A 23,608-nucleotide genomic window follows, 5' to 3' on the forward strand; every position below is an offset into this window, starting at 1 on the left:
GAGTGTCCTGTGAACAGAACTCTACATAGGGGAACTCTATGTAGATCCAAGCCAATGTAAACAACTTATAAATTGATACAGCTACAAGGTTTCAGAAGGAAATAAAACTACTGAGGAGTTTTTTTATTTTAAAAAAATCATTTTTGTATCTTCATCGTCTTAACCTTAAAAAAAACCAAGCTGACATCTCTGGAAACAGTCAAACAAAAAGCTTTAAAAGCTATTAATGAAAAGCTAAGTTAACAGATAGCATATTGACCTAAAAATGCACGGCCATATGTGAAACGCATGAACTTAAAAGTGATACCAGGAGACACATGGCTGCTGGAAAATGTTAATCTACTGTTTTCCGGTCTTGGATTCCCATAGAATTGCTTAGCTCTTGGAATCAAGGTTTAGCTGGCTGTGACTCTTAGCAGGTGACAGATGACTTAAGTAATGGAGATCAATAAGTAGGAAGCACATAATTCAGTTCACTTACAACATAGCTGAAAATCAGTCTAGAAAATGGAGGGGAGGACATTTGTAAATGTGTTAAACACAGCCTATTGTATATGTCTGAATTATATTGCAGTTCTGGACTTGCTGAATGTTAGCGCCCTATCAAAATGCTTTTATCCCTGAACCATAACCTGTAAAATGAATGCAAGTTAAAAATATGTTGAAGCGAATTTTCCCTTTTGTTTCTAATAATTGTCTGAAAGCTGTTAAAGCTCATTGTTTCAATTGTAAGTTGCGTGGCTTCTTTCTGCCTTACAGTCTTATGCTTTGCCACTGTTTCCAGCATAAGTTCAAGGAAATGCTTGTTTACTAGAGTGGCAACAGACATAAGTACCCCATATCAGCTCTCTTATACATGCAGTTGCACTTTTAAAGGGCTTAAAAAGTGATATTTATAACTTTTCTTGAATAGTAGGGCCACTGAAGTACAACTTCAGAAAGTACAACTTTCTGAAATATTTTCCAAAAAGTTCATTGAATGTGTGGATTTTCATACCTATTAACTGCCATTTTTTCACCTATCTGCTGTACTGATATCATTCACCCCTTTCTGCCCCCTGATTAGATATCTTTCCTCCAGCAATTCAAGGCATTTGGGATGTCACAATACTACATAGCCAATCAGCTGTGGTTCTGTGCTGATGCCACTGAGGGCAAACATAGCCAATTTAGAGTCACTGGTCACACGGACTTCCCTTGCCAGTTAGTGATTGCTAAGTGAACTGAACATCGTGACATGGAAACAAACAACTTATTTCCAGGGCTATTCTTTCTGAATAAGTGAACACTGCCTTTTGCAACACCAAAAAGGAGATAGGTGGTACTGTGGTCTAAACCACTGAGCCTCTTGGACTTGCCAATCAGAAGGTTGGCGGTTCAATTCCGCACGACAGAGTGAGCTCCTGTCGCTTGGTCCCAGCTTCTGCCAACCTAGCAGTTCGAAAGCACACCAGTGCAAGTATATAAATAGGTATCGCTGTGGTGGGAAGATAAACAGCGTTTCTGTGCACCCTGGCACTTGTCAGTGTCCCATTGCACCAGAAGCGGTTTAGTCATGCTGACCACATGACCGAGAAAGCTGTCTATGGACAAACATCAGGTACCTTGGCCTGAAAAGCAAGATGAGCGCCACACCCCACAGTCACCTTTGACTGGATTTTGCCATCCAGGGGTCCTTTACCTTTTTACCTTTACCTTTGCAGCACCACATAAAAAACAAAAAACAACAACACCAAAAGTGACACTAAAATTTAACCACTTTTGATGCTGTCCTGGTTTTTCCAGTCCCCAAGGAAAGCTGAGTAGGGAGGCAGATAATGAGTTAGCCTTTTTTCTTACAGATGAGAGTAAGACCAGTTTGGGTCCTGTTTGCAGGAATAAAAACCATCAACAGTGTAAAAGGGGTTGGGGTAGGTATTTGGGTATTATTCAGCTTTCCCTTCAAGAAGGATAGGAGAGTGTTTTAGCTACAGCAGTATAAGATTTCGTTAGCAGTCTGGAAGCTAAAGTTGTATCACAGGGTCAGGTTTGAATCTTTCCGATAATAATTTCTGCAGACATTCTTGCTTCTTAAATAAATGAGACCGCTTTATCCTTAACAAGCCCTTCTCCCTAACGCTCATTTATTCTTCTAGTAATTATATGTTTCTTTGATTCTTTATATCCAGGGACGACGAGGAAAGCCAGGACTCCCCGGAAAGGCAGGGCCACCAGGACCGCCTGTGAGTAACTGCTGTGTGATGCTAAGTTCGGTCAAGAATTTGTAGCAGATCATCCAACGGTAGCTTTAAAAGAACACATCATTTTCTCCGCAGTATCTAACCTTTACAACTGCACAGGAAAAAAAGCATAGGAGTGTTGGAAGCTGCCTTATAGTGAGACAAACCATTATTCCCTAAAGCTCAGCATTGACTGCAGAGTCTGTCTAGGATTTCAGACAGGGAACATTCCCAGCTATACCTGGTGGTATTGGGGACCGAACCAGGAACCTTCTGTATGCAAAGCAGATACGGTGCAATTGAGCCACAAGGCAAATAAAATATTTTGCAGACGCTTGTAGAGGAATGGAGTAAGGGACTAATAGGAAAGGAACATAACTTCTGAAGCTCCAGTGGAAATGTGAAGAAATTGGTTAGTAATTCAAGAAGCCGGCTATGTGTACATTATCTGAGGGATATTGCTAATTTAGTTTACCCAAACTGATGATGCTGTGTGCTTAAGATGGGATAATTTCTGTCTCAGAGGCATAATTGCAAAAGATGAAGGGCTGCACGGTGAGCTTCCCAATAGTCCGAATGGTGGAAAGGATTATAACCAATGCTGGAAAGAGCATTCAACTGTAGATCAAATGAGTTTGCTGAAGAATTAAAGAAGATTAAGAAATACATAAACTGTATGAAAGGAATTGCAATAACGCATCACTAGAGGCTTTAATTCAGATCTAAGCATTTGGGGATTGTTTCCTTCGTTGCTAGATTTGCATGGTTTGGAATGTGAGCTTGCTCACATATCTGCCTCTCAAGGAAATTCCTCAAATCATGGAATGGATGCAGCCTCTGGAAGGATGGCATTTTGCATTAATATTTTAATGGAAACCTCTATTTCACACACACACACACACACACCCATACCACCTTGATTCTATGTTCTTTGAAAGCACACAAACACATGGAATGTACCAACGGCTAGATGTATCTTTTTTAGTAGATGGATTTATATTTCACAAAAAATTACTGGTTGTTTCTTTTTTTAAAAAAAGAAGGTGTTGATATTCTTTTGTGAATCTTCTTCTTTTCTGGTAGGTTTTTATCTTTTAAATAAATATAGTGATAGAAAGTAATGGAGTTCATGCTACAACTCCTATTGTTTTTGCAGAGATTCTGCATTTAGAATTAATGTGTTGTTTATACTCATGTGGATGCAATGGCCACATACCCGGGGGGGGGGGGCTTCACACGAGGAATGACAGAATTCTGTTCCCCACTACCACACTACTTAGTGTGCATGCACTGGCATACATGGTGACCCAAACACCTGTGACTTTGAACTTTGCATTCTTTGGCTGGGCAGTAGGGGCAGAGTGGACTGGGGTTTGGGTGTGCAGTGAGAACTGTTAGGATTCCTGCTCCGTGTTTGCAGTCATGGGATTGTTGCCTATCACATGACGGTGTATGTTTTCATTCCACAGTGTGGGAAGTGACGGAGACAGGATGTTTTGGTATTGCTGTGTTCCGTGAAGTGGGAATATTGTCCTTTGTTCTTTCTCTCTTTGCTGTCTGATGAGAAAGAGGAAGGAGCTAAGGCAGAATGCTCCGAGTGTATTATATGTAAATAAAGGAGATTAGCCAAAATGATGAGCTATTGAGTCTGTTACGCGAACTGCCAATACTCTGCAGGATCGTAAGTGTGCTGATGCTTTTGGTATTAGTCGCTGTGATGTTCGGGCTGAAGAAAGCTTTTGAAGCTCCCAAATGACAGACCAGGAGGGAAAGAACATGCCAGTCAGTCATGTGTCTCTGCCAGGGTCCTACACGAGAGTAGGACGATCCTAACAAGAACTCCCTTCCCCTGTAATTGCCTGGTGTGCTAGATGCCCATGCAAGGGAGAAAGGGGGGAACAACCAGAATTTGTGATGCCTTGCATATGTGAGAATTTGGTGCTCAGAACGTCCCTAAATGGGACCCACTTTACGTACCCAGAGAAGTGATGTCAGGAGGCTTGTAATTCTGTATGTCAGATGTTACTGTCTGATCAGTTTTTACTCTTGGCTGTGGAACATGATGGACAGAAATACATATTCTACAGTGCATCTCCTTTAGAGCTACAGGGAATCTTGTCTGTTTTGCAACAAAAGTGTTGCTGGAGACAGTAAAAAATTACAGCTGTGAAGGAAAGGGTGAATAAATGGGAATACACAGTGCCTTCACTTAACTAAAGACAAAAAGAACAAACAACATAACAATATATCTCAGGAAAGGAAAACTGAGATAGTGACCCAAACAGTGCCCCCATTCATCACCTGGAAAAACAAGAGGGTAATAATTCTCCTTGACATAGACACATGGAGACTATTCCAGGAATACAGTTATAACTAAAAGGCAAAATCTGTGAAGAAAAAAATTCTAGTGAAATGGGAATACACTGGCAGATTAAGGTATATTCAATATATTAAAAAGTACAAAGCTGATTTGGAAATGTTCTGAGTTTGAGTTAATGCTGTTTTAGGTAGTCAACTGGTAGCAAACCTTACAGAGATTTTTAAAAAAATGATTGCATATATAATAACAGCTCTTTTTGTATTATAAATGCTGTAACACTTGGTCTTCTTGTATTAAATATGTACTGGGTTGTTTTTTTTAATTCTAGGGAAAAACAGCATCTAAAGTTTAATCCATATAACACAGGGACATTTTAAATGATTTTCATATTAGATGCTAAAATTGTGAAAAGGGATAAAGGTAAAAACCATTGACCACACACATCTCTAAACTTACTTCTAATTGATGGGTGAGGCATATACTGTACATAACTGTCTGATTACCCTTGACATTTTGCTTTCATTTTCATTCTTCTCACCTTCTCCTTCAGGCTGATAATATTCATGATTCTTTAGACTGCTGTCTTCATGTCAGCTGATCTGATAGGAATGTTTTGGCATCACAACTTCTGTTTGTTGCTCAAATACCTCTGTGCATTTGTCGTTGGAGCTCTTCTGCTACTTTTCCGAATGCCTTTGGCACGAAACCATTCAGAAGTAAGCGGGGGTTCATTTAGATTTTTAAATAAAAGGTGCTTCATTAGACTGAGAGCTTTGCAAAAACAGCAAAGCAGCATTCAATGAGCAAAGATTGGGGGGCAAGGGGAATGAAATGAGGATATGTTTGAAAGAGGCCAGTAATGTACTTATGTGTGGGTTAGAGTCAGCAGGTAAATATGGATGAAAAAAGAATGTGCATGATTAATAACCATACACGGTTCTCCGCCCGTTCTCCACACACCAACCACCCCATTCTCCACACACATACTGCCTCCCCCCGTGCTGCCATTAATTTTCAGCTTTCACTTCTGCTATACGGTCTAATGACTTCTCTGTATTCTTTCTGACACACTGACAAAGCACAGATTTCTGGATGTAGGTCTGTCTAGGTCCCCCAGGGGTGGGTCAGAGCAGGTTGCTGCAAGGGTAGGGAAAATGACATCTTACTGAGGAAGATGAATGTTTTTGTGTGTAAGGGGCTATGGGAGCAATCACAAATCTTCACAAATGGTCCAACGTAAGAAGAGCCTGGTGCATCAGCCCATTGACCCATCTAGTCCAGCATCCTGTTCCCACAGTGGCCAACCAGATGCCTGTGGGAAACTCAACATCAGGATCGAGCACAAGACCACTCTTCCCTGCTGTGGTTTCCAGTAACTGGTATTCAGAAGCATTGCAGCCTCCAGCGGTGGAGGTAGAGCCCATCAATAGACCTCTCCTTCATGAATTTTTCTCATCCTCTTTTAAAGCTATCTAGGTTGGGGGTGATCACTGCCTCCTGTGGGAATGTTCCATAGTTAAAAACATGGAACTTAAGTAGCATGGAAAGCATTCAGCTAGCAGTAAATAAAATCTTGGTTACAGCAGCCTATGTGGGAGGACATGGAGAGAGCAGAGCGAGTGCAGTGTAGTGGTTTGAGTGTCAGACGAAGACCTTGGGAGACCAGGGTTCCAGTCCCCATTCATCTATGAAGTTCGCTTGGGTGACCTTGGGCCAATCACTTCCTCTCAGCCAAGCCCACCTCACAGGGTTGGATAAACTCGAAGAGAACCATGCTTCCTTGAGGTTCTTGGAGTTAAGGTAGGATATAAATGTAACAATGTAATAGATAAATCCAAATTCAGTTTCGCACAGAGCTGTTTTCTGATGTTAAGGTGATCTGTTTTTTATTTCGTTTTGTTTTATTATAACCCCTTGATCACTGTGACTTCTCTGCTCTGCGCCTCCACAAATGATTTCAGAGCTATTTTCTTGTTTGTCAAAGAGTGAGCAGTTTCAGGCACCACGTGATCGGACCAGAGCAGATTGGTAGTTTACTAAGGGGAGCTATTACTTACTTTGAGATGTCTAAAATTACTCTAATTCTCACTGGACCAAATCCAGATTCCACAGAAGTCATGAAGAATATTAATTGCTTCTGTTAAGAATCATGTTACTTCTTTGACATTTCTTTTTCTTTTACCTTAGAGTATTAAAAAAAATTATTTTTTTTGAAAAATCAGTAATTATGAACAAGAATTGGCATTCCCTTTTGGCGCAAAACTCTTAGATACAATTTCTTTTTCACTTGTGTTGTTTTAGAGCATTGTTCCATTATTTCACTGCTAGAGATCTCAGTAGTGTTCAGTTTAGTGTGTGGTATTTCATGCTGGAAAAAATACCCAAGAAGTTCATTTTTTAAAAAATAGAACATCAGCTCCCTCTAGTGATTCTGTATCCACATTCTCAAAAGCACTGAAAGCTTTTCATTGAACAGTTCATTATAGTACTTAGAAAGCTTCAGAGTTGGTCCCTCAAAATAAGAATCAAAGAGCAAGTGAAAGGATACATTTCTTTGGAGGAGTTAGATATTTGAACTGTTCCAAAAAGCTTTGGAAAGGCACATTTTTATTACATAATTCCTTCAGAAAATAGGCACCCCTGCATGCTTTCTAGAGCACCTTTTCACAGCACTCCCTCTGGTTTCCTGCAAATTCATCAGACAGTGTTGCTGCACTATTGCATCTTTTAATTGGTTTTCAGATGAGCAGTGGGGAGAGGGGAATAAAATTTTACAGCCCTATAAATGTTTCCCACCCAACATGCTGTAATATTTAAAAGCCTGCCCTCACAGCGATGTGGACCCACAACGATGTGGACTGCATGATGGAGAGAGGAAAGCCTCTCCTCCTAACAGAGGGGAGGAGTTGTGAGCGGGAGCCGGTTCCCCCTGCGTCAGTTTACCCGGCTGCTGCGCCTGTAGGCCAGCCAATAGGGCTGGCTTGGGGGCGGGGTTTAGCCGCATTCAAGCAGCCGCGGCAGCTCTGTGCCCTCATTCTGCACCCTGAAAAGCAGCATCGTTTGGTCCTCCCAACATCCAGATCATTCAGCTGGGGGGAAACGACTTAGCATTCAGGAAGAGCTTGGACTTGTTATTGAACATAAAGAAGGACTTAGATGAACTTGCTGCTCTGTTTCCCAAGTCAACTTTGTTTTGGTCCTCCCTTCTGAAGAGGAGAGTTTGGTGTGGCAGTCATTGCCCTGTGGCCATTGACAAATCCAGGAAACTCTTGAATCATGTGGTGGCTTGCAAATTGTGTTATATGAATGACCACATGATCGAGCATGCTGACATCAAGTTCAGCGAGGTGGCTCTGTTTCGATCCAATGGCATTCATTTGTCTAATCGTGGAAATGATGTGTGGTTGGCCAATATCATCAAAAGCATTAGGGATTGGTTGCAGCTGTGAGTGTATTTGGCGGCGAGCCCTTTTTGGCTCGGGTGGCGGTTAGGCATTGGAATATGTGTCGTGTGTTGGAGGGCAGGTTGTGGCCATCACCTACCCCTCCCCTTGTTGGGTACAGTGGTACCCCGCAAGACGAATGCCTCGCAAGACGGAAAACCCACAAGACGAAAGGGTTTTCTGTTTTGGAGGCGCTTCGCAAGACGAATTTCCCTATGGGCTTGCATCGCAAGACGAAAGCCCATAGGGAAATGCTGGCGGTCGGGAGCAAAGACTTTCGCCCACAGCCGGCCTTCAGAAGAGGACCTCTTCTGAAGGCCGGCGGGGGGCAAAAGTCTTTGCTCCCCCCCACCTGCCTTCCCCCCGCCTGCCCCGAGCGATCTTAAAATGCTGGCGGGCGGGAGCGAAGCGCTGCCGACCCCCAGCATTTTAAAATCTCCCCGTGTCCCGGGGAGATTTTAAAATGCTGGGGGTCGGGAGCGTTCGCTGCCGACCCCCAGCATTTTAAAACGCTGTTCCGAAGTGGGGGCGGGAACATCTGCCCCAGCCGCCCCACTTCGGAACGCTGTTCCGAAGTGGGGAGGGGGGCGGGAACAGCTGCCCCAGCCGCCCCACTTCGGAACGCTGTTCCGAAGTGGGGAGGGGGGGCGGGAACAGCTGCCCCAGCCGCCCCACTTCGGAACGCTGTTCCGAAGGGGGGAGGGGGGCGGGAACAGCTGCCCCATCCGCCCCACTTCGGAACGCTGTTCCGAAGGGGGGAGGGGGGCGGGAACAGCTGCCCCATCCGCCCCACTTCGGAACGCTGTTCCGAAGGGGGGAGGGGGGCGGGAACAGCTGCCCCAGCCGCCCTACTTCGGAACGCTGTTCCGAAGGGGGGAGGGGGGCGGGAACAGCTGCCCCATCCGCCCCACTTCGGAACGCTGTTCCGAAGGGGGGAGGGGGGCGGGAACAGCTGCCCCATCCGCCCCACTTCGGAACGCTGTTCCGAAGGGGGGAGGGGGGGCGGGAACAGCTGCCCCATCCGCCCCACTTCGGAACGCTGTTCCGAAGGGGGCGGGAACAGCTGCCCCAGCCGCCCCACTTCGGAACGCTGTTCCGAAGGGGGGAGGGGGGCGGGAACAGCTGCCCCATCCGCCCCACTTCGGAACGCTGTTCCGAAGGGGGGAGGGGGGCGGGAACAGCTGCCCCATCCGCCCCACTTCGGAACGCTGTTCCGAAGGGGGAGGGGGGCGGGAACAGCTGCCCCATCCGCCCCACTTCGGAACGCTGTTCCGAAGGGGGGAGGGGGGCGGGAGCACCTGCCCCAGCTGCCGGGCTTCGTAGCGCTGCTGCGAAGCCGGGCGGGGGGTGGGAACACCTTCTGAAGGCGGGCAGGGGGCGAAAGTCTTTGCTCCCCCCTGCCTGCCTTCCCAGGGGCTTTTAAATCGCCCCGGACAGTGGAGAAGTCCTCCGCTGTCCCGGGGCGATTTTAAAATGCCGCCCGCCAGCATTTTAAGATCGCCCGGACAGCGGAGAAGTCCTCCACTGTCCCGGGGTTTTTTAAAATGCTGGGGGTGGGAAGAAAAGCCCTTGTCCCCGCCCCCCAGCCTTCAGAAGAGGTCCGGGGACAGACTGTCCCCGGACCTGGTCTGAAGGCGGTTTCCCCAGGAACGCATTAATTGATTTTCAATGCATTCCTATGGGAAACCGTGCATCGCAAGACGAAAAGCTCGCAAGACGAAGAGACTTGCGGAACGAATTAATTTCGTCTTGCGAGGCACCACTGTATTCCATTAAAGGAATCCGGCGGTCGTGGATCCTGTCCGATGCCCTGCTGGTGGCTAGGGCCATGGCACGACCCCCGGTGACATCAGAGGAAGCTTCCAGTTGTATTTGCATCAACAAGCTCCTCCCACTGGTTGTTAACCTTCAGATGACTCCCTGCTGAGCGGGGTGGAGTCATGTATAGATTGTTTGATCCAATGCCTATGCCAATACCACTCACATGCTGTAACCAATAAAGTTGTGGCCTTCTTTAGCCCATTAACCTAAAATACATTTGTCCTTGTGTCTTATTTATCTCTAAGTGGGTGGCAGTCCTCGACTCACAAATCTGGTGGTGATATTCGAAGGCACAAAAGGCTAGAGCAGAAAAGATTAATTAGTTTACAAAAAAGTAGGCTTTGTTTAGAGAAATTACTGGGGGCTCAGATGACTCATAATCTTTTTTAAGAGGCCTAGTCAGAAACAAAATTTATTTTGAGAAGAAAATGAGAGATGGTGGACCAGCATCTCAACTCCCACACTTGCAAGCAACCTTGTCGCTGCTGATTTCTGTTTGTCCATCCATGGATTATGTTTTTTTCCTTTCCCACCCTGCTGAGATCCTGTCTAGGAGAAGTTGCCAGAGGATATACGTGTTATTGTCTTTCCCCTTGATAATACACATTTCAGAGCAAATCACCATGTTTCAAACATGCAACAATATTTATTTCTCCAGAATATCTGTATACATTCTGCTACAATCATTTCCCTTATCACGCATCTTCCATTCACATGATATTGCTTTAGTTTTCTTATGTAAAGGAAGTATCTTTTGTTGTTATGCACAGCAACCATAATAACCTTCCAAATGTTCATTTAGAGCCCAATTTTCATTGCTGCTTTTGAAATGTAAGCAATTGAGTGGTATTCAACTATGTTTTACTCAACCTATTGCAATAAATAAACATGACCAAGTTGGATCCATTAATTTCAGTAGGTCTCTTCTGATTACATCTTAGCTGTATGCCACCCAAATGCATCATTAAAAATATGCATTGGTGAAACTGTGCTGTAAAAGTATTTTTTTAAAAAAAGAACAATCTTCTGCAAGATTACCGAAAAGTAAGTTTGCAGAGTGCAACAGGGTTTATTCTCAGGGACAGTTTTGTAGGATTGCAGCCTTAATAAGTGTTAAAAAAACATAATTTGTTTATTGTCACTAAAAAGCTTCAATATTTGGCCTTTATTTTTCTCTTCAGCACCGTATGCAGTCCGTTCAAAAAGCCCTTCATCCCCCCCCATCTGTATATTAATTCTGTATAGTTATATCCTGTCATAAGTCAAGATATACATTTTTGTGCCACCACAACAGCTATCTTAAGTAGCTAGTGGTTTGCTTTGGAAATCTCATTTCCAATGCTTCTGGAAAGATTGTCATCCTTCCAGGGTTTCTGGAAGTGAATGAATGTTTCAGTTAATTATAGTAAACAGAATATCAGAGGCATTATAAGATCAGTTCATGGGGGTATGGGTATTGCAGAGCTTTTTTCTTCCTATTTGCGTGTGTATTAGAGAAGAATTCCTTACCCATATTGGGCCCTATTGTTTGCTATTTTATTAGTTTTTCATCGTTGGCAGGGCAAGGTTTCTTCCTTTTATTTTTATTTATTTAGAGCATTTTTGCTCCATTCTTCATCCCCAAAGGCTCCCAAAGCAGCTTGCATGAAATCAAAAGAAGGCACCCCCTCCCCGCAGGCTTGCATTCAAACAAATGGGGGGGGGAGAGAAATACAGCACACAAGGGAAAGGAGACAAGGAGGGAAGAGGAAAATAAAACTCAGAACTCCGGCACCAATTTCTAGACAGTTGTTCTTAAACTGACCAGCTGGCATAGTTCAGAGGCAGGACGTGCCTGATGGAACTGGGCCTCCAGCAAAGTGGATGTAAATGAACCCTGCTTCCTATCTTTGCTACTGAGATAGCCTGATGAAATGGCTACCCCACCCCCATGACAGCTGAGGGAGAGGAGGCTTGATGGAGCTGGCCTGTCACAACAGAGCCGGTGGAGAGAGCTCTGCTTCTCAGCTCTCCCACTGCTAGAATAGCTGCCCACAGATGACAGTTGAGCTTCTGCCAGCTGTTACTGATACCTTGTGTGGCCTCTTCAGCAAGAATCTCATGCTTATTTTCATTTGTCACAGACATAAGGTGGGTCCTAATCATATTCCCTAGCAGGCAAATGCATAGTTTTGCAGCACAACCCTCATTGATTTGGGAGCAACCAGCATGTTGTGCTGCCTAGAAACTTGGGCTTGGGGAGAATTGGGTTCAAGACCCACTTTAGCCGCAAAAGTTCAGAGTGGCCTCTTTCATCCTTCCAACACAAATATTCTGCTTCCGTGGCTCTTAGCCGCTTCTCTTTGATGCGGCTGCGTTAAAAGATCTCTGTGTTTCATTGCAAAGCATTTAGAGGGGTGGAAAGGGAGTTGGGGGGTGGGTGGCTCTGTTTACCAAAGAAGGCATAGAGTGGGTGGAAGTGATGACTCAGAAGTGTTTTCCAGATGGGCAGATAAATTGTCTGCCTTTTAATGTTCCTTTTCTTGTCCTGTGAAGAAATGTCAAAAATTCTCTTCTGCCATTATGCCACCAATACTGCCTGTTTCCTATAAATAACATTGATTAATGTATAGTGTTCTGGGGCCCCATGGATCGATACAATTCCACCACTGCTAGAAAGCAGAGATCAAAGTGCAACTAACATAGTCTGGACCCTTCACCCCACTATTCTATACACGTATCAAAACTTAGTTTTAAATTAATATTTCATTGGTATGTGGTAAGTCTGAAAAATATTCAAAGGAGCAGGATGTGCTAAATTATTATTCAAGGGAGAGGTCTTTTTGAATGACAGGCAACCTTGTGATGTTTAAACTTTTTTGAAGGGGGCGCTGTTGAGATTTACATCTTCAATAAGTAGATTGAAATAAAGAAGTATATACATGTACATACCCTGTTTCCCCGAAAAGAAGACAGTGTCTTATATTAATTTTTGCTCCCAAAGATGTGCTAGGTCTTATTTTCAGGGGATGTCTTATGTTTCCATGAAGAAGAATATGGTACACATATGTCTAATTGTGAGTCAGCCAGACTCCGTCAGGGCAGAGCGAGCAGCAGGCAGCTCTCTGATTTAAAGAGACCTCGCACTGCCTGAACAGCTCCGGCTGCGCTGCAGCCAATCACTGAGCTGCGCAGCGGCGCTCGCCGTTACGGTCCAGAGGAGTCAGACGCCTTACGGTAGCTTCGGGGGGCTTATATTCCGGGGAGGCCTCATGTTCAGGAGAGGCCTTATTATCGGGGAGGTCTTCTCTTCGGGAGATGCCTTATATTACAGCGAGAGGCAAAACTGGAAGTAGTCTTTTTTTTCGGGGGATGTCTTACTCTCAGGGAAATACGGTATAGAGCATTTCTTTCCCACTATACATTCAGACAAGGCTCAAATCCATGAGCTTCACCCATCTGACCATCTATTGTGGTTAGGCTTTGGAGTGGAATATACTTAAGTAGGTTATTCTTAAGCCCCTCCCCTTAAGGACCCACATTGTACCCTTGCTGAAGTGACTCTCTCTTCACAGTTTTGTGCCTGCCAGCCAAGGGGAGGAGGATGGGATAACTGATATTTCCAGTTGTGAAGCTGAGTGGAAAGCATGCTTGCAAGAAAGGCTGCTATACCTGGAGGTGCATCTCCAAAGCTTTCGGTCAATCATGACTGAAGCCCTCCAGATGCAGCCTTCCAGATGTGTAGCTTTGTAGCCCAGAGACCTGTAGCAATCCAGATGTGGCTGGACTACAACTCCTATCATCCCTTACCATTGGGCCATGCAGGTAGAGGCTGATGGGAGTTGGGAAGCCATCAGTATTTGAGGGGGAAGATCATTTTCTTTGAGAGTGCACTGCACAGATGTTTATTACTGGAACTGAAAGATCGGTGGCATGTTAATTTTATGCAAACATTCTTCTAATCCTACCTTTAAGACCAGAATAGATAATCCAATTATACTATTTGATCTTGTGTGATAGACAGGCCGAAGATCAGTTTGTTTATTTACTATCTTGCAGGGCAAAAAAGCAGGAAGTGAATCATGAAATTTGGGGAAAGTAGCAGAAGCAGGCATTATAATATTTTAATAGGGAATGTACAATCCTTCAAATTTCTTCATTCCTTATGCTGTGGGAGAAATCTCACTTGATGTCCATTGCACAGCCAAGTCCTTTGCTCACCACCAACGACGAGTGACACCCGAGAAGGTTTTTTTCTTGCTTGAACAGGAAAGGTTACAGCAAGTGATCATGAAAGTGATCAGAGGCTGAACCCTGATTTCTGTTTACAAACAGTTTTTATAGTCATATAGGTTAGACATACAAGACACCCAGTGATACAGTCTTACTGTCGGCTTAACTGCAAAGTCAGGTGTTTCCAAACCTCAACTAGCTATGCATTTTCCTGTTTATACCCTTGTTTTAAAGGTCATGCCTTTGCATGCTCTTAATAATACTTCTCTCTACACACACTCTTGTGATTTGCTCTTTCTCTGTCCCTCTCTAAAGCAATTTTAAAAAAAATATGGAGATGGTCTTGCTTTGGTTGCAACACTTTTGTCGTGACAAGGTTTTAGAATGAAGTGCTGTTTGATCTAAGGTAATCCTTGATAGCTAGACTGCAAAGGCTGGTCTGGGTTTGTGATGTTGCCTTAGCCAAAGAGGAAGAGGGGGACCTGTGAAGTGCAAGGTGCTCCCCACTATTGTGTTAACTATTAAAAAAGAGTGAATTTGTAAAGTGCACGTAAATCACAAACTGTCCTTCACCCATGGCTGCAGCAGCTTTGACTTTACAGTGGTACCTCGGGTTAAGTACTTGATTTGTTCTGGAGGTCCGCTCTTAACCTGAAACTGTTCTTAACTTGAAGCACCACTTTAGCTAATGGGGCCTCATGCTGCCGCTATACCGCCAGAGCACGATTTCTGTTCTCATCCTGAAGCAAAGTTCTTAACCTGAAGCACTATTTCTGTGTTAGCGGAGTCTGTAACCTGAAGCGTATGTAACCCAAGGTACCACTGTACTTCACAACTAATTCTACACTTCTGTATAATCTAGACAGAAAAGAGCAGTGTCTAAATAATTGTTAACTGACTTGCTTCTGCTAACCTGTTTTTCCTGAATGTGGCCTTGTGCCTCTAAGTTCCATAGAGCAGGCACGCCCAACAGGTGGATCACTGGTAGATCACTGGCTCCCCCCACAGAAGCTCAACAACTTTGCCTCCCTTAAAAAAAACTCTGAGCTGAACCCCAAAAAATGGGGGGTACATCACTGCCAGATTTTAATTCAGAAAGTAGATCGCAGCATCTTGGGAGTTGGCCACCCCTGCCATAGAGAGTTCTAAATGAACACATCATCTTCCATTGTCTTTTGTTCTGAGAAAAGCCATTACCTGTATGAGATATCTGTACCTCCATCAGTTAAATGGCCTTTTAGGTTAGCCCCTTCCACTTACTTGGGTTTTTCTCTCTTATGTTTAAAATGTAATATTCAAAGGAAGAACAGCTAGGGGTTTCTGCCTTGTGGAGTATTTGTGATGTTTGCCCATTCAGTGCATTCTTACGGAACAGATGGAGCTTGCTGGAAAAAGCTTCAGTGTCAAAATGCAAATCATGCTCCCTTGACATATCATATTTACCTCATTTGTAGCTTTGTTAAGACACTTTACAGCTTGATTATATGGGAGCCAATCTATGCCCCCCTTAGGAAATGTATCCTCAGGATAGCCATCTGACATCAACAAACAAAACAAAACCACTGTATTAGTGCTATATTCTTCATACTGTTCTTCAAATTATCCCAATTCTCATTCTTTAGATGATAATATCTCTTGCTTATGAGCTTGGTGTACTGTGAAAAGCAATGATACTGGTATTAGAAGATTCACAGTTTAATCTTATTTGGGTTTACATGCTAGTAACTTCCACTGTATTCAATGGGGCTTACTCCCAGGCAAATGTGTTTAGGATTTCATTGTTGGATATTAGAAACCTTATCATACAGGCCACCTTTTTATTCTGAATTTTCAGCTAAAAGGCAAAGAAAGATTCATTTCTCTGATATGCTAACAGATCCCTGCTTTCTCTTTGAATGTGAATAGTAGAATTATTTCTGAAAAAGTAAAAAATTGATCACTACTTTTAAAATGTATACTTTTGTGGGGTTGCCTTGGTAGGACAAGAATAGTAATTTTGATCATATCCGGTAACCTCATGTTATTAATCTATATTTTTTTAAAAAAATAATATTTATTAAAAGTTTAAGAATTAAAGAAATAAATAAAAAAATAAACAATACAAATCAACACATTACAATACATATAAAAAAGCAAAAGACACAATACATCAAAACAAAAGCAACAATAATTAAAAACACATCCAATATTTCCATATCTTTATCTTTCATTAACTTGTTTCATCGACCTCCTCACACCTCCCTTTTTGTGTTCTAGTTATTAATTATTTCAGCAAATCCTTTCCATCTTTCAATGTTTTCTGTCATTTAATTATCTTAGTTTATTTTAACCTTATCTTACCATTAAAACCCTAAAACTTATTTATACTTAACTCCTTATAACATTTCTACTAAAGCCATATAATTTCATTCCAACATTTTTCTAACACTCATTAATTTTGCAACATTTCTCTAAATAATTTTTTTAAAAAAACTTTTTTCCCAATCTTCTTCCACCGTCTCTTCTCCCTGGTCTCGGATTCTGTCAGTCATTTCTATCAATTCTATATGGTCCATCAACCTGGTGCCTTTCTGTCCGAGGCTCTTAACTCTTTTCCATGTCCCTTCTGCAGATCTTCTTCATATCTCATGTTATTAATCTAAAGCAACATTTTAATACATTATGTTACTCAAATCCATATAGAATGCATTGTTAGGAAAAAGTTATATAATTAAAACGAAGATATACTTTCGGGTTATCAGCTGTTTTCTTCAAGGAAGATAACCAGTTCATTTGCCTTTCCAATCCAATAGTTTATTGTGCCTGATACCCCCCCCCCCTTTTTATATACATAAAGCAAAGGTATCACTGGAATTAATCAGTAGCTAGAACTGCAGATGTAAAACTAGGAGTTTTTGATTGGAATGCTGACTCAGCTATGCACTGTGTTGCTGAAAGACTAATGAAATAAGTATTTGTGTGAAGGAAAGTCAACAAACATATTTTGCCATTCCAAAGGACACAGTGTTAATCTCTAAAGGCCCAATTAACTAGTTATGAAATTATGAAATTGTTTATTTACTCATTCTATTACTTCTGAATTTTTGTATGGCTAGTGGTAATAAAAATTATAATACAAATATACTCAGTGGGAGCTTGCATAGATTCCCTGTTTCATTAGCATGGACCAGTCTTGGGTTATTTTTCTTGTTGTGATGCTAGAACATAGGTAGACTTTGAACTTGTGGATATGGCTAACGTTTATAAATAGACCCATTGCTTAAATAGTATGTTGTCTAAAAGTAAAGCATTATAATTGTAACATACTTCTCAAACTCCCAGGCAGGTCTTTCCCCTCGTCTGCTCCCTGATCCTTTTTAACTAGAGATACCAGCAATTGAATCAGATAACTTCTGCATGCAAAGCAAGGACCACTTAGCTCTGGTTTTACCCCTAAGTGTTGGTGTAAGACTGCCTTTCTTGGTCAAGGCTGTCTTCCCATTCCCTTTGGTTCAGGGACCAAGTGCTTGGCACTGAAGATCATAATCTCTCTGTGTTTATAATGCACCTGCTTATCTTTTTAAGAGTGCTGTGGGCATTAATGATATGGTGCTTACAAAGGATTCTGAACTGAAAACACTGAGTGGAATCCTAATTGATGTCGCTCCTCTAACAGAAAGCATCGGTTGGTGAAATGGAAAGGCAGATAATGTTTGGTTATTCTTCCTCTGCCCTGCAACCCCCTCCCTCCCTCCAGAATCTGCTCTGGAGGATCGGGAGACCTTTTGAACAGATAAGATATGTGCATGCATTTGAAGGCTGCAAGAAGGAAATTAAATTGCCCAAAATTATCGCCCTCCCTGTTCTGTTGACAGATGCCTTCTTTCAGTGGAGTGACATCAATTGTATTCCATCCTCTGACAAGAGCATTATAATATATCAGAGATATTTAAAAATCATCTGGCTTAAGGCCAATATAAACAACAACAAAATGATAGCGTCCCTTGGTTTTTTTTCCTGAATTGTATTTCTCTTTCTCTGTCTCTTACATAGTAGCTGCTTTAAAATTGCTTTGCAAGGCTTATTTGTTTTATTTCTCTTTGGTCCTTAAAAAGTCTATATATTTGCATAGTTATAAATATTTATCATTTTGTAATTCTGGGCCTTGATGGCCGCAGCTATGATTGATCCTGTTCGGCATGCCCTGATTAGACCTTTTCAAAGTGTGGAAGCTTCTGTAGTAGGATAGCTCTCTTGGGGTGGTCCTCTGCTGAAATTTATGAACTGTGCTGAGACTAGCTTCAATTCCCTTGATGGTCCGCTTCTTTTTTGTGAATTTGACAGTCCTCTTAACCTGGAAAATCGTCTTGCTCTGTGATAAGGCAGGTGGAGGGGAGGATAATTCTAATACTGAATGTTTTCCCAATCCTTTTAGTTGGATTGTTGCTCTGCTTTCCAACCTTGACAGCTTCTCTAGACAGACTGTAGTTCAAAAATGCACATTGGTTTGCTGTAAGTTGTATATTTATTTAAAACATTTATACATTGTCTTTTCGTAAAAAAAAAAAGTTTGAGGTGCCAAGTCAGACCATAACATTTGCAATAACATTTAAAATACTAAAAACAGCAGTAAACACACACAGAGACAGACACCATTACAGTATACTGTATCATCAACATACTTTCACTTGAACTGTGGTTCTGTTGTAGCATTATCACATTAAGGGGAATGGCCTCAGCTTAGTGGTAGAGCACATGCTCTGCATATATAAAGTCCAAGGTTCAATCCCAGCTTTAAGAGCTAGAGCCAGTCAAAATAGTACAGTATTGGGGTAGATGGACTATTGGTCTGACCGTGTAAGGCATTTAACTGCCAAATAAATATTGTGTGTTACCAGGAGTAGAAAGTTTGGGGATTTGATATGTCTTATAGAAGTTGTTGGAAGTTTGCCACCACTCCCTTTCTAATGTAGCATTATACAGCTTAAAGTTGTTAAGCCTGAACATTTTATGTTTATGGAGCCTGACAAAAGTGATTCAGACTAAGATTAATGTTAATTATATTTTTGTTGACCTTAGACAGTAATCAAATGTCGTTCAAATTTCATCTGCTTTGGATAAGAACAGGTTTTTTTATTTTATAGATAGATACTGGGCTTGTTTTGGCAGCACTCATACTAAAATTGAATGATACAGAGAAGATTATTAGCATGGCCCCTGCACAAGGACAAACGGCAAAATTCCATATTTTTTTATGCTGGCCTGTGACAATTTTTCATATAAGATATATATAATCTCCAGTTGTGTGGAGATACTTTCAGTTCAGTTAAAATAAATGAATAATGCCTATCACACTATTTTGTCGAGCCAGAAATATTATATTGACCAGACACAATGAACTGTTTTCTCTTTCTAGGGTCCTCCAGGTGCGTTAGCGCTTCAAGATTCCTTTAAAGGTCCATTTTACCAGGTATGGGCAATTATTTTACATGGGACGTTATGGAAGATATATGTGCTTGCACAACTTCTAATTTCATGTATCATTTGACAACTTTCCCCAAGATTTTAAATATTTGCTAAATGTCTGGGTTACATAATGGGTTGTTTAGAAAGCCATCATCTGGGAGGGAGGAAAGCAAGCATACAATTGGACATTCTCAACCTTTCTAGTTACAGGTCAAGGGTATCTTCTGCAAGAATCTCCTTCATGGTTACAGATTAATTTTTCGTGTATTTTCCCATCCTACCAGCTGACCCCAAATGCACAGCCCTTCGTTTTTGCCCATTGTGAAACATGTTGGTAACATTCTTGCAGAGTTCCTGGGGATTTTGTTTTACACATTCCCAAATTGGGAAAAAAGTAAGAGAGGTTGGGTACTTAGTAATTGAGGGGAGGGGGCATGTTCATACCATGTAGACACATCCCATCAAAGACTGCCCTCTAGTGTGTATGGTAAACATTAGTTGAGGAATCAGAGGTAGAAAATCTAAAGCACTCCTCTGTGGACACTCTTGCACCAATGTGCCCATGGAAAAATTGGATCTGGGTTATCAGTTGCACAAGATGACAGCCCTGCGTTTTATATATAGCCTTGATATATAGAGCCAGTGTGGTGTAGTGGTTAAGAACGGTAGACTCGTAATCTGGTGAACCGGGTTCAATTCCCCGCTCCTCCACATGCAGCTGCTGGGTGACCTTGGGCTAGTCACACTTCTTTGAAGTCTCTCAGCCCCACTCACCTCACAGAGTGTTTGTTGTGGGGGAGGAAGGGAAAGGAGAATGTTAGCCGCTTTGAGACTCCTTTGGGTAGTGATAAAGCAGGATATCAAATCCGAACTCTTCTACTCTTCTTCTCTTCAAACTATTGGATCCAGTAAATTCAGTGCCACTACAAAATGCATTTCCCTAAATTCTAAGCTTGCCTACTCAGAAGCAGGCCCATTCAGATCAATGGGACTTAACTCCTAAGAAAGTTCACATGAGATTGCAGCCTTCAGTATGCGTATTTATTGTGCTGTAGCATTTACTGTCTAGAACCCCACTGGGTTTGAGTAATTTGAAATGCTGCTTTCTGCATATGTCTCCTAATCCATTCTCTGGTATGGAGCAACTAATTACATTGAGATATTCTCCCACCCTGAATAGTTTGTTTCTTGTAATCTTTCTTGGTGTACTTGGCATCAGTTTTAGTAGCCATCTAATTTCACATTATTTAAGATTAACTTTGTGGCAGGTGACATGAGCCACAGTGGAGTTCCTCAGGGTTTGATATACATCTGTCTGCAAGATTCATGTTTCTCACTACCATGAGGCTCTACAAATTCTTAAGTCATCTCATGTTTCCCAATTAATATCTTCTGGCCAAACATGGGCCAGCTGTTTTGCCTTCAAGAAATTAATCATCTTTTAAATCCTCTTACAGTGCATCAGCAAACTCCTCATTTCTGCTGCCCAGGGCAAAGCATTTAATGACTTATTTCCAAGCAAGCAACTTGCTTGAAAAGGAGTGCTAAGTTTAGTATTTGGGATGATGGAAGATGACTTACCAATCTAAACCTCAGATTTAGATACTTAGACTCTCTGGAACCAGAGATTCAACTCACAGCAGGGCTGATCCTGCAAGCCTGGTGATGAATTTTCAGAGCAGTATATCACATTAGCAGTATTTAGGAGAACAAATTGTCCTTTCTGGATGTTAAGGAACTATTAAAATGAGTGATTGGTCTTCATATGTTTGACATAAACATCACCATTCTCTTGAAATTATGTTATGTGAGAATAAATTAAGAATAAATTAATTCCTATGTGTACAATGGATATTACTATTATTTACTCACCCTTCCCCCTAAGGTCCCAATTTAAAACACAGAAATAGGATGGGTCCTAAATATGTACATCTCAAGTGTCAAAAGCCAAGATAAAGAGGTGTATGTGTAATGTATTTAAATCTCTGTATGGTAAAGGGATTCATGCAATATTCAAACAATGTTCAGATTTTTATAAGTGTACATGATTGGTTGGCAGATCTGTTCCGTTGATTTTAGCAAGTTTTCCAAGATCCAACAATAAACTTGCAATTACTAAGCTAAGATTCATTCTTACATAGCTGCATGGCTAAATGGGCTCCTGTTCTCCACTACAATTTGCTGAATGTATTCCTGTATTCCAAAGCTGAATGTATTCCTAGTCACAGAAAGGGAACTGTAATAATAATAGGGGTTGCTCGTGCATAAGTTGCCGCCACTCCTGGCTAGGTTGCCTGGTTAAACCTTTTCTGTCTGGACAGCCCTTCACTTCGTGGCTGTTTCAGTCGCTAGCAGAATCCGTCAGTGGGCGTTTCTTAAACCTTTTCCAGCATAAAAGCTGTTTGACGCCAAGTCTCCTCCTACTCTCCCTGCACGGAAGTCTTCTGCGCAGGGAGGGTGTGGGTAGCGGAGGACCCGTGCTCTCCCCGCTAGTCTCCGGCGAGGAGTCCTGGAGCCCCCTCGCCGATTCCCCCATCTGCCCCCCTTTATCCCTGGTGTTACGCTGATTTCCTTCCCCCGCTGATGAGCTGCCTCTCTCCCTGCTGGGCCCTTCTCCAGCATCACTTGGGAGCCTTGCCTCCGCCTCTGGCTCCGATGTCAGTTCCCTGACAGGAACTCTAAAGGTTCCCACCTACATCATAACTAGGTATCTGCAAATGCTTTGTTCCATTCTCTTTCCTGACAACCACCATCGTAAAAATCAGACAGTCAGGAAAGATAATATTCATCAAACCCTGGCCGATGCACCCAAAATACTTCTATGGTACTGCCTCCAAAATTTTCATACCTCCCATACAAAAGTATGTGCAATCCTGAGATGTACTGTGTAGAACTGTATGTGTATGTGCTCCCTGAGTTAAGGAAGCTGTCTCACATTGAATAGAGGCACCAATTCCTGATTTGTGAGGCAGTCTAAAATAAAGCTGCCTCGGCTCAAGACTTGCCATCTCTGAATGCTGATGTTAACATGACCTGACATTCCTGCTAGGTGGTTTGGAATCCAGCTTCCATTCTCTTTTCTTCCAAAGCACCTTTCCAATCCTACTCTCTTTGCTAGTTTAGCAGGAAGGAACCAACTTCATACTTCTCAGATTCTTTCTTCCCCCTTCCACCCTCCCCCACATTTTGAAACTTCCAGCTTGCTTCAACAGAGCACGCTCAGAATTCAGAAGTTCATTTGAATAAATGGAAGTCAAAGCTTTGATTAGGATTTTAATGTTTCACTTTAAATTGGGCTTTATTGACATTTGCTTACCACAAAAGTGTCTTTATAAACCCTCCGAGAAAGGAGCAGATGCTAAAGGTTTATGGCAAGGTTAGGGTACCTGCAGTCCTGCGCCAAATTTGGCCCAGCATGGGTCCGAATTTGGCCTGCAAGCCTGTTTTACCAAAACCTCACCCACCTGATATCATATGCACGACAGACAGAGACATGGTTGGATTAGCTGCATGAATTGAGGTCCTTGTGGAAAATGTAACTGAGCTGCTGGTCCCTGCAGAGAAAGCAGGGTTGAACTCACCCCACTTCAGGTGGTGAGTCTTAAGGGGTAGCATTGTTTATGTGGCATTCACTCCTATCCACTTCCCAATCTTGAATACTCTGGATGGACTTGTACAGGTAGACTCTGGTTGCAGTGAACAAACTGTGTACCTCTGTTATTGCCAATTCACGTGGTCAACTTGGCATGCTGTGTGAATTAGCCCTTGACTTTCTCCCTTTAGCTCTCCTGCAGGAATTTTTGCCTATAACCAGCTGTTTTATCATTTGAAGGTCACATCTTTACCATTAGAGAGCCCATTGTTACTTTGAATAGATTCACATTTAACAGTTTCTTTTGTGTATGCAAAGTCATTTGTGTGATTTATATGGAGTTCTTGAACTGGAACATTTCCATTAGAATAAATTTCCAATATTTAAAATTTATATACATTCTGAAAACGTTGTTTTGTTCCATTTCCCTGTTTTGTCATTCTGATGTATTTTCCCTCCCAATTGTGCTTTTAATGAGCAAATAAAATGCACATACTGTTCTGAAAAGTACACTTATATGCAATGCTGCGTGTTGAGGTTACAATGAAGAGCTTGG

General features: G+C 42.3%; 1 protein-coding gene across 9 annotated transcripts in view; it reads left to right on the forward strand.

Moving 5' to 3' along the window:
• Nucleotides 1–23,608, forward strand: part of COL19A1 (collagen type XIX alpha 1 chain) — a 219,116-nt gene that overhangs the window by 132,790 nt on the left and 62,718 nt on the right. For all 9 annotated transcript variants that reach the window (XM_081186914.1, XM_081186916.1, XM_081186915.1 and 6 more), the window contains exons 17-18: nucleotides 2,169–2,222; nucleotides 19,411–19,464. In XM_081186914.1, the coding sequence (XP_081043040.1) occupies nucleotides 2,169–2,222; nucleotides 19,411–19,464 (108 nt within the window). The remainder of the gene's footprint in view (nucleotides 1–2,168; nucleotides 2,223–19,410; nucleotides 19,465–23,608) is intronic.

This window comes from Podarcis bocagei (assembly GCF_964188305.1).
Source record: "Podarcis bocagei genome assembly, chromosome: 3".
Lineage (NCBI taxonomy): Eukaryota > Metazoa > Chordata > Lepidosauria > Squamata > Lacertidae > Podarcis > Podarcis bocagei.